The sequence below is a fragment of the Micromys minutus genome (genome assembly GCF_963924665.1).
Source record: "Micromys minutus genome assembly, chromosome: 19".
Lineage (NCBI taxonomy): Eukaryota > Metazoa > Chordata > Mammalia > Rodentia > Muridae > Micromys > Micromys minutus.
In genome coordinates, this window is record NC_137954.1 from 24,726,301 (window position 1) to 24,736,819 (window position 10,519).

The 10,519-nt window shown below is 36.3% G+C and overlaps 1 protein-coding gene across 1 annotated transcript in view; it reads right to left on the reverse strand.

Moving 5' to 3' along the window:
- USP37 (ubiquitin specific peptidase 37) overlaps nucleotides 1–10,337 on the reverse strand; it is a 66,157-nt gene extending 55,820 nt beyond the window's left edge. The window contains exons 1-3 of the mRNA XM_080933386.1: nucleotides 10,203–10,337; nucleotides 4,364–4,508; nucleotides 104–327 (exon numbers count right to left, since the gene is read on the reverse strand). Coding sequence (XP_080789512.1) covers nucleotides 104–259 — 156 coding nt within the window. The 5' untranslated portion in view covers nucleotides 260–327; nucleotides 4,364–4,508; nucleotides 10,203–10,337. The remainder of the gene's footprint in view (nucleotides 1–103; nucleotides 328–4,363; nucleotides 4,509–10,202) is intronic.
- Between the last annotated feature and the right edge of the window lie 182 nt (nucleotides 10,338–10,519).

Here is a 10,519-nt window from a genome sequence, read left to right on the forward strand (position 1 = left end):
AGTAGGAAGCCTTGCAGGGTCACTTTCCTATAACTCTGACACATTAACGCTATTTACTAAAAGAATTCACTAAGGAACCAGTCCAAATCAAAATTTGTTATACCTGAAATACTCTTGGAATTCCTCCAGTGTTGTAGTGAACTACCAGGCTGACTTTATTGTCTTTTTCCACAATTTCAAAGGATCCTTCTTTCCACTTTGTAATCCCAGTCTGCATACTTCGAATTCTGATAGGACCATATATCTTCAGAGGAGACATATTTTCTTTAAAAATAAATTGCTTTTAACCAAATTAAAAAGCAAAAATATATGTTCACCTGATGAATTCTAAAGAAGAAAAACAAAAAATTACAAGTGATTAATACTTAATGAATCATTTATACAGTTTTCCAGTTCAATAAATCTTTTATCTCTGCATCCTCATACTCAAAGGTCTTGATCAGATGAAGAATACAGATAATATAGACACCTAAGGCAGGTGGAATGTAATTATCTTCATTTCTTCTGGACATGCTTCTCTGTATCTATTGGCAACTGTACTTTGTATCCTGCACGATTCATAAATTAGCTGACATGGCAATTAGAAATAGAGACTCCATTCTCAATTTAGGTGACTTTACCATTAAAGTACTCATTCTTTTCTTTTTATATAATAGAGTTTGAATTCAATTCAGGTTAAAAATTAACTCCACTGACTCCATTTCTTAGAATCTGGAGTTTCACCCCAACATAACTTAGTCAGCGGTAAGTATATTCACATGTACGCCATATATCAAATGAATTTCAAATACTAGGAATAAACAAACTAGTTCAACATCCAGAATACATTAGAAAAAAATCATTTAATCTCTAACAACAACAACATCTTCCTCCCTCCCTAACCCAATATTCAGCATTACCATTCCTATAAAGCAATTTAACTTTAGACAAATATTCAAGTTTCCAGAATGAATTATGTGTGTGTATGTGTGTGCTTGAATAGAGGTACATATGTACAGCAGTTGTCTGAAACAAGGTCTCTTTTGTTCACTGCTGCATCCTGCAGGCTAATGAAGTCATAAACTTCCTATGATTCTGTCTCTGCCTCCTATCTCCTGTAGAAGTATGCTGGGATTACAGATATGTACACAGTCTGTCCAGGTTTTTAGTGAGTTCTGGAAATTCAAATTCAGGTCATCAGGCTTGGTCATTGAGACTTACCCAACTTTACCCACTGAATCATCTTCCCAACCTCTTGAATGAACTTCTAATACTTATAAATGGCTTATAGCAGTCATTAATAGGCTAATACTCCGCAACTAGCTTTGCCAAAAGTCAGCAAGTAAAATTACAGTAATAGGAGATGTTACCAAATAGTACTATATATATATAAATGTGCAAGTATCTAAAATTGTTAAATCAAATTTTTTATGTATTTTCAAATCCTAAAACAGAGTCTCTAAAATAGGTTTTTGCTTATAAGTTTATAAATTAAACCTCATTTGAACACTATTACTGCTTAGATAGCTCAACTGGAAAACAGAAAAGACAGTATAGGTCTAGAAATTGGGAGCCAATTCTGTCACTAACTTGTAATTTCTTTCTCTGCTATTAGTGCTGCCAACCATAAAGTGCACAGCAAACAATGTTAGGGGGAAAGAAATAACACATATACTACTCAGCTGATAGTACTATTAATATTTATGGAGTTAGCATCCAAGTTGAATTATTCCTTCTGTATAGTATCTTTTCCAAAGACCTCAATAAATCCCATGTTGACACAAGTTACAAATCAACCATCTGTAGTGCTGGCTAGGTAAAGAAATGGCTTGGGTAGATAAAACATGTACAAGTGCTACCAAATCTACTAGCACATGAGCCAAATTTGCCAGATCACCTATTTTTTCTTCATGAAAATGAACTTTTTATAAAACAACTTATTTTATATCATAAGCTATAAATTCTAATTTACTTTCAAAAGCTACAAATCAAACATAATTCACCTGCAGGCAGAAGATGACTAGTCTGGGGTCCTCTAGTTCAAAGCCTAATAGTTATTGCACAGAAAGTAACTAGGAATTAAAAGAGATTTTAAAACATTTTTAAATGTCAATGCTCTTTATTCACATCCTCAAAAATTTCTGAGGGCCAGCTGTAGCCACATTTAAATATTAGCAATTTACTAAATATATAACTTCAAAGTAATTTATTATCTATAGATTTGCCTATTCATGTGTCATTTTGCTCAAACTAGTAACCTTATAGAAAGCTAAATAAGCAACCTACACTTGTAATACATTTCAGCAATTATTTGTGGCTCTACTGTTTGATCAAGTCCTTGAGGCTTTTTCCATTTTTTCTATCAGGATTAGAAAGGATACATTTTTCTTCTCCTATACCAGCTTCCTAAGCCAGAATCACTAGCTTTGACCTTCTTGTATAATATTTTGGTACCGAACTAGAAATGGGAGGTCAAAATTCTATGAATTCTAATTCCACATGTCTTTTCAGACAACTTAAAATTTTTTTTTTTATTTATGTTATATGTATGATTACACTGTAGCTATCTTCAGACACACCAGAAGAGGGCATCAGATCTCATTACAAATGGTCCTGAACCACCTTGTGGTTGCTGGGAATTGAACTCAGGACCTCTGGAAGAGCAGCTAGTGCTCTTAATGACTGAGCCATCTCTTCAGCCCCTCAGGCAACTTTATAAGTAAACACAAATTAAATAGAATCACTCTCCATCTTAGTATTATTGGATGACCTTTCACTCTCCTCAAAATAAAATACAACTTCATTAACATGACATCAAAGCCTGGTGATCCAGGTCCGATTATCCATTCCCAGTAAGTGCCCCTCACTCCAGCTTTTTCAACTAAAAACTTTTCCCAAAGTCATGTATTCTCATGACACTGAACTTTTACATACTGTGGTCATGTCTATATATATATATATATATATATATATATATTTGATTTATTCTCCTTTCCCAAATCTGCCTTAATTACTTCCCTTGGTTCTAAAATCAAGGATCAACTTAGATGTTACCCTTGGTAAGCTTCCTGACTACTTTTCACTGGTTCTCTTCCTCGTAACCACTCTGAGGTTAATTATTTAAAACCTTTTCCATATTCCTGTTATATGTTGTGCTTATGGAGACACTTTTGACACTATTATAAATGCTGTTTATACCTTTGTTTCTGTCTATACTACTTTAAGATAGGGAATATGTTCTTTAATCTCATAAAGTATCGGGGTTCAAAATGATGAACAAGCTAGGCATGGTAGCACTACAAGTCCCAGCACTTGGAAGATAAACATGGACTTAGCTTATACAACAAGTACAGATCAAAGACAATTAGTAAGTCCATCTCAAAAAAACGTTTTAGATCTTATAAATTTTTTCATCTTTTCTTATTCTTCTCCCTTTAAGAAGTTTTATGTCTTATCAAATTCTTTCAATCTTATTATTGGTTAAGGTACCAAAAGGGAATGTAAAGCACAATTATCTTTACATTCAATTAAAAAATCATAATTAAATAAAACTTACAGAGATAAAATTTCATGTTTACTAAAATATACAGGACATTTTTAAAAAAAATCTTATTTTTGTCTAATTTTAAATGCAAATTTTGGTTATGAGTTTAAAAATTTTAATTCATAACTTTATGTGTTGAACTTTTTCTTAATCACTTCGCAAACAACTTTGTTTTCTTCTAATGAAAAAACTGAAAGATACATAAAATTAGAGAATAAGAACAATCAGACTTTAATATGCTCAGTGCCCCCTTTTGTACTGAACAGATGAACAGCAGCCACTTCTGAACACTCATGATATCAGAGCTTGGCCTCCTTGCTTAAAAGAGTTTCTTTTTCAGTCTGAAGTACGTATAAAAACAATTTTAAAAGAAAAAACATTTTTTTGAGACAGGGCCTTACATTGTATCAGTTTGGTCTAGAACTCACTGTATGGTATAGGATAGCTTCAAACTCAGGGATTCTCCTGTCTTAGCCCCCCACCTAAAAGTGAATCATTGTGTCTAGCAATAGTTAAACTTTCTGTCAACAGGAATTCCTTGAACTCTAACACTAATTCCCTTATTAAAGTAACATAGAACAAAAGAAAATTAAAATGAATTCTAAGTATGCTAAAAACATTTTCTTTTTTCTAAACTACTTCATAATTGATTACTATCCAAATTTGAGCATTCATTCCATGCAAGCTCATATTGCAGACTACGTGTATATGTTGTGTTGTTACTTAAATGCACACATATTAGAGGCATTAAAAGTATAATTACACAGTAAACATTAAAAACTGCCAATTCTTGCCTATTTGCATAATACTGGAAACAGAACCAAAACAAAACCAACTTACTTTTCAGTGATTTTTACTGAAAAATTCCACGTGATAATAATTCACAGTTATTTTGCTTCTTGTGCCAAAAGCAATGTACTTTTCTTGAGAAACTATTCATATTCTTCAGCTCTACCAGTGGTCCCTCCAGGAGTCATCAACTCAGCTAAAGAAAATATAAGTATGCTTTAAAAACTTTCAACATATGAAATTAAAACTCAAGAAAACAAATCATGTGTATAAAAAAAGACTCATTTAAAGATCACTTACTGAAAATATTCAAAATATAATGCAAGACTTTCCACCCTTCACAAAATAGGGATGTGTCTGCAGTAGAGAATGAGGAATTGTAAGAAGAGCCTTTCAAGTCCATCACCCTGCGTCTTCCTTTTATTTATTGCTACTAGATTTTGAAACTAAGTCAGTGAAAAAGTACCTTTGTTGACTTTAGAAACATTGTTACATCATAAGTATCTTAAAGGCTGCTTCTAAGGTATGTTGAGCTGTAGTTTTTAAAGGTGGGAAAAGAGATCCTCACCTCACTTACCTTTTTGAAAGCTCTCAGAACAACAAAAATTTCTTTCTTAATTTTAATTTCTTAAACCTCTAAGCCTAGGTTTCTCTGAAATTCTACCATAAACCTGAATACAACAAGAGCAATGTTGAACTCATCTGTTCATTTGGACAAAATTCACTGATTTACTCCAGTTAGAAGACAGTGTAGCAGGAGAAACAAATGAGGACAACATAGCGCCTGACCAGCTACTGTTCCTCCATTTCCCTGGTTGTTTTAGGTTGGTTTGGGTTTTTTGTTTTTTAAGAAAGGGTTTTTCTGTGTGCCAGAGCCCTGGCTGTCCTAGACTTATTTTTTAGACCAGACTGGCTTCAAATTCAGAGGTCCACTTGCCTCTGCCTCCAGAGTGCTGGGATTAAAGGCATGTGCCATTATTTTTTTTTAAGGTTTATTTATTTTATATATTTTATATGAGTACACTGTTGCTGTCTTTAGACATAACAGACATCAAGATCTCATTACAGATGGTTGTGAGCCACCATGTGGTTGCTGGGAATTGAACTCAGGACCTCTGGAAGAGCAGTCAGTGCTCTTAACCACTGAGCCATCTCTCCAGCCCGGCATGTGCCATTATGCTTGGCCTGATTTCCCTATATTTATCCTTTCCCTCAAGTCTCAACTGCTAAACTTTAACCTCATTCTCACATATTCAATATCTTTTAGCCCCTATCTTTGAAAAAGTGCTTCCCTAATTTAGAAATTTCTCACTTTGTGATAGGGATATGGCTCAGTTTGTAGGGTGGTTGTAGGAAACCCTAGATTTGATCCTCAGTATCTGGTTAACTGGCCTGCCTCTAATTCCAGAACTTGAGAGGTAGAAGCAGGATCAGTTCAAAGATCATCTTCAGCTACACAGTGAGTTTCAAGGCCAGCCTGGACTACATGAGAACCAATCTCAAATAAGTTGATTAATTAATTAAAATTCTCATTTTTTTTTTGCTATCACCCACCCAGTAAGTGTCATGTATTAACTAAGTAGAGTGCTAAGTACAGTATGAAACACTTTCATTTAATATTAGTAATCTTAGAGGATAGGGTTTATAAGTGTATTTTACAAAAAAAGGAAACTCAGGCTTTCAGAGATTAAGAAATTAGTTGGGTGGTAGGTAGTGGCACTCTCATCTCCACAGGTGCCGGGCAGATGTTATATGCATACATATGTGCAGGGAAAAAAAAGACATAAAAGTAAACAAATCTTTAAAAAAGAAAGAGAAGAAAAGAAACAATAGAATCAGCAAGAGAAAAAGTGAAGTCCAAACCCTGCTTTTTTTTTTTTGGTTTTTTGTTTTTGAAACAGTCTCATGTAACCTAGCCTTGCTTTGAAGTACGTATGTAGTGGTGACGACTGTTTCTCCTTCCACTCTTCAAGGACTAGGAGTACAGGCACATACCACTACACCTGGCTGGAACCCAAACATTTAACCACTACCATAGGTCATTCTCATCAATGAAGTCTGAGTCACTTCCCAGACACTATTCTCAAAGGACTTTGTTTTTCCCATCAATGAATCCTTTTCTACAAAATCTTTCTAAAGAACCATTCTTTTTATTTCTTAAGAACCAAAGTCCACACTGTTTTTATAGCCTTCTCCCTAATTAGGGAGGCACATGACATATAACCACAAGAACTTAGGCACACTTCTAGTATATTCCAACAAAATAATCAGTGTTGAGTACCTGTTACTAATACTATTAACTCCACTGTAAACATTTTTACTTGATCATTACAAACTAGAAAATAAAACTAACTGCTTGTGTTTGACATCTATAACACTTTACTGTTTTATTGTTTTCAGTAAAAATTCTTAAAGCCCTAAAACATGTTATTAAACTTTAATACTGACTCCCTTATCTACCAAGAATTGTTTCATCTATTTGTAGAAACTTCATCTTGCAAGTATGTACATACCACTGTAAATGAACACATTCTGAATTAGGAGCCTGAAGTGGCTTAAGACCCAGTTTAAAGCAGGTATGGTGGCATGAGCCTTTTATCCTAGCACTTCAGAGCAGAAGCAAGAGTATCTTTAGTAAGTCTGAGGCCAGCCTGGTCTAAAGAGAGATATCCAGGGCTACACAGAGAAACCCTGTTTCAAAAAACAAAAAAAAACCCCTCATCTTTACTAGTCTCAATTTAACCTGTTGTTAAAAAATATAAACTAATCTACGGATTTTCAAGGACCCTGTAAAGAACTACCCAACAGGAAAAGGAACTAGTTGCCCAAGCCCAATGACATGAATTTGATCCCTGGATCTAACAGTGAAGACCGAACTGACTCCTGAAAGATGTCTTTGGGCCACATCAACACACATGCACCCAACTTGCATGTTTGCATGAACATGTACACAGACACCACACCAATAATATAATTTTTAAAATCACATACAAGAAGTATACAAAGAGATAAAGTTCATGTCATAGTGGAAAGAAATTTTTTACCTAAATAAGATTTATCTCTAATTTACAAAAGAAAAGATTTACCTCCATTAGATTGTCTGACATCAGCATGATTTCATACAATCCTGTTCCTGATTCACACAGGAATAAGTTTTAAAAAATCTTTAACTGTAGACCATTGGTTGTTCTTTGCCCCCTGCTCATTTTAAAATAGACTCAGGCTTCCAACATGCTAACCAAGTACCCTACAGCTGAGCCATATTCCTACCTGTTTTCCTTTGATGTTATGTGGTCTTTGCAGAATAATTCATCTGATAAGAGTACATCTTACACTTTAGATCAGTACTAGCTTATGCAATTTCCAATTTGATTCATTTAACCAATTCTTGAGAAGTGAATGCGAAAGTAAGTTGCTTTATGTTTGTTTTGTTTTGGTTTATTTTTTACTTTTACATTGTGGGGTGTGTGTGTGTGTGTGTGTATGTGTGTGTAAGAGGTCAGTTGTATTTGCAGGATAGGGTTCTGCCTAAAGTAGCTTTAATCCAACTTGGGAGTTGAGAGTAGAGGAGAAAAAAAATCAACAAGGCTTCTCTGAGAAAGTATTACTTAAACTGAAAATTAAAGCGCAAGTTGATTGAAGGATGGTAGCACTAGTGCTGGAACAATCCATAAACAGAGTAATATGCAAAAGCCATAAACCAAAAAACATTGTGTCTACATAAATTAAATCAGTGTAGCTAGAGGTTAGGTAAAAGAAAGGAAGAGGTCTGAAGGTGAAACTAAAGAAGTAAGCAAGAAGCAGGTTATGTATCTGAAATGTTTTTCTTTAAAAAAAGGGGGGGTGGGGCTGTCGGCTGGTGTATATGAGAAGGACCGTGAATTTTGGATCCTCCTGTTTCTGTTGGCTTTATTTGGTGCTAGAGCGCAAACCCAGGGATTCATGCATTCTAGGCAAGCATTCCAGCAGTTGAACTGTATCCCCAGAACATGATTTTAAATTTTATCGTAATAAGCACCTTGGCAATGGGAACGTCACTCAAGGGTTTCAAGCAAAGAAATTATATGTTATTTGGATGAATGGATAAACAGAGTGGTGAGTTTGGGAAGAAAAGGAAAGAAGAAAAACAAAACCCAGGGAGATCAGATAGAAAAGTACTGTTTTTTAACTCATAATCACAATAATAATAAATTCTTACTTAACAGTTTTTATGTGTCAATGCTTTACCAAGTTTATAACGGTCATAATAATCTACTAAGGTGAGAACTTATTTTTTCTTTTTTGGTTTTTAGAGACAGGGTTTTTCTGTGTAGCTCTGGCTGTCCTGGAACTCACTCTGTAATCCAAGCTGGTCTTGTCTGCCCCTGCCTCCCACTACCTGGCTAAGATAAAAACTCTTACTCCTATTTTACAGGTGAGAATAGGAGCAAGGGAAATCAAGTCCATATGAAAAAGGAATGTGGCTTGAACTAGAAAAGTAAAAGTGAAGTGGTCAGAAATAGATGCAGAACATGTACTAGAAGTAAACCAGAACTTGGGAAGGATATGAACACATAGGATGAAGAAATCAAGACTGCCTCTCTAGCTTCTACCCAGCATAACTGAATAAATGGCATCAAAATGGGCATGCCACTTGTGGTAGTGGACACTGGAAAAAAGAGAATTTGGGTACAGAGAAAAAGACTAGTTTTTAAAGGTGACACACTGAGCTGGAGAGATGGTTCAGTGGTTAAGAGCACTGATTGCTTTTCCAAAGGTCCTGAGTTCAAATCCCAGCAACCACATGATGGCTCACAAATCTGTAATGAGATCTGATGCCCTCTTCTGGTGTGTCTGAAGACAACTACAATGTACTTACATAAATAAATCTTAAAAAAAAAAAGTGACATATTTGAAATTCCTAAGGGGGGAAAAATCAAGTTGAGATGAATATAGAACTGAAAATAAAAAAATCCAAGTTATCAACATATAGTAGAATTTAAAACTTAGAGAAAAATGAAAGGATAACAGAAGAGACTCCCAGTCCAAAACCAAATCATTTTATCCTGCCAAAAGTTCTTACCAAGACAATTGATTACATCTATCCTTGGGTTTTTCAGTCCCTCATTTACCTTTTCTAGTATGCAACACTATTCTTTTGGATATTCATCCAAATATTAACATGACAAATGACAAACCTATCATACAAACACAATAGTGTCTATCTGTCTGGCCCATAATCGTCCTTTAATACCTAACCCAATAAACCCAAATGCCCCTTTAACATTCCCTCTAGATTAGCTCTTTCAGGTATAGACTCATTAGGTACTGTAACTCGCCAAAACAATATCTGAAGAACACTACAGCACAACTCTCCAACGACACGTAACTTTATTACCAATTACCTTTTTAATTTTCGCCAGATCTTGATTTAAAATTAGTAAGCTGAACAACGTGAGTGTCATGGCTAGATACGGGTAGCAACCAAAGGCATGACTAAAATTACACTCCCTTTTAGCGAGTAATATCCAAGTGAAGTAGTAAAGAAAGGTGAAGAGGGCGACTGAGTATCGCATCCAAGTTCTTGATGAATATGTGGCAACTAAGTCACCTGTAAAGACAGCAGGCCTTGCAAGGAGGCAAGCTGAAACCACCTAAACCCTGGTGAAGAGGGCCAGGTTTAGGATGCAGAAAGCAAGTGACAGTACGGACTGCATTAAAGGAAAAGGAAAGTAAAGAGGAAACACTCGAATGGGACACCTGTAAGGCACCGGGAGAGTCCAAGGACCGGGGGTGGGCTGAGAAGCAGCCGGGCGAACTCTGTAGTGGACGCCGAGTGGGCGGACCGCACAAGGTGGGGGGGTGCCGGAGAAAACGGCTCAAAATTCAGAAGCTGTCCTGGCTCACTTACCTGTGCCAGAGGGTCCCAGCTCCCGACCAGCCTGCCGGAAGCACGAAGTTCCCGCGGAGGGGGAGGGGCCAAGAGGCTCCAAAGGAAGGGGGCTCACGTAGCTTCAGACTGCGAGGCCGGTCTCTTCCCTAGCACACCTAAACCCACTGATGGCGGGAACTGTGACTACACGCAAACACGTACGGACGCACGCACTCTACGCAACCAGTCGAGGCGTATGCGCGTAAGCGCGCAAGCCCCGCCCTTCAAGCATTCGTTCTGCCCCCTCACCAAGCCCATCCCCTAACCCGGGTGGCCCCGCCCCTGCCCTGACGGTA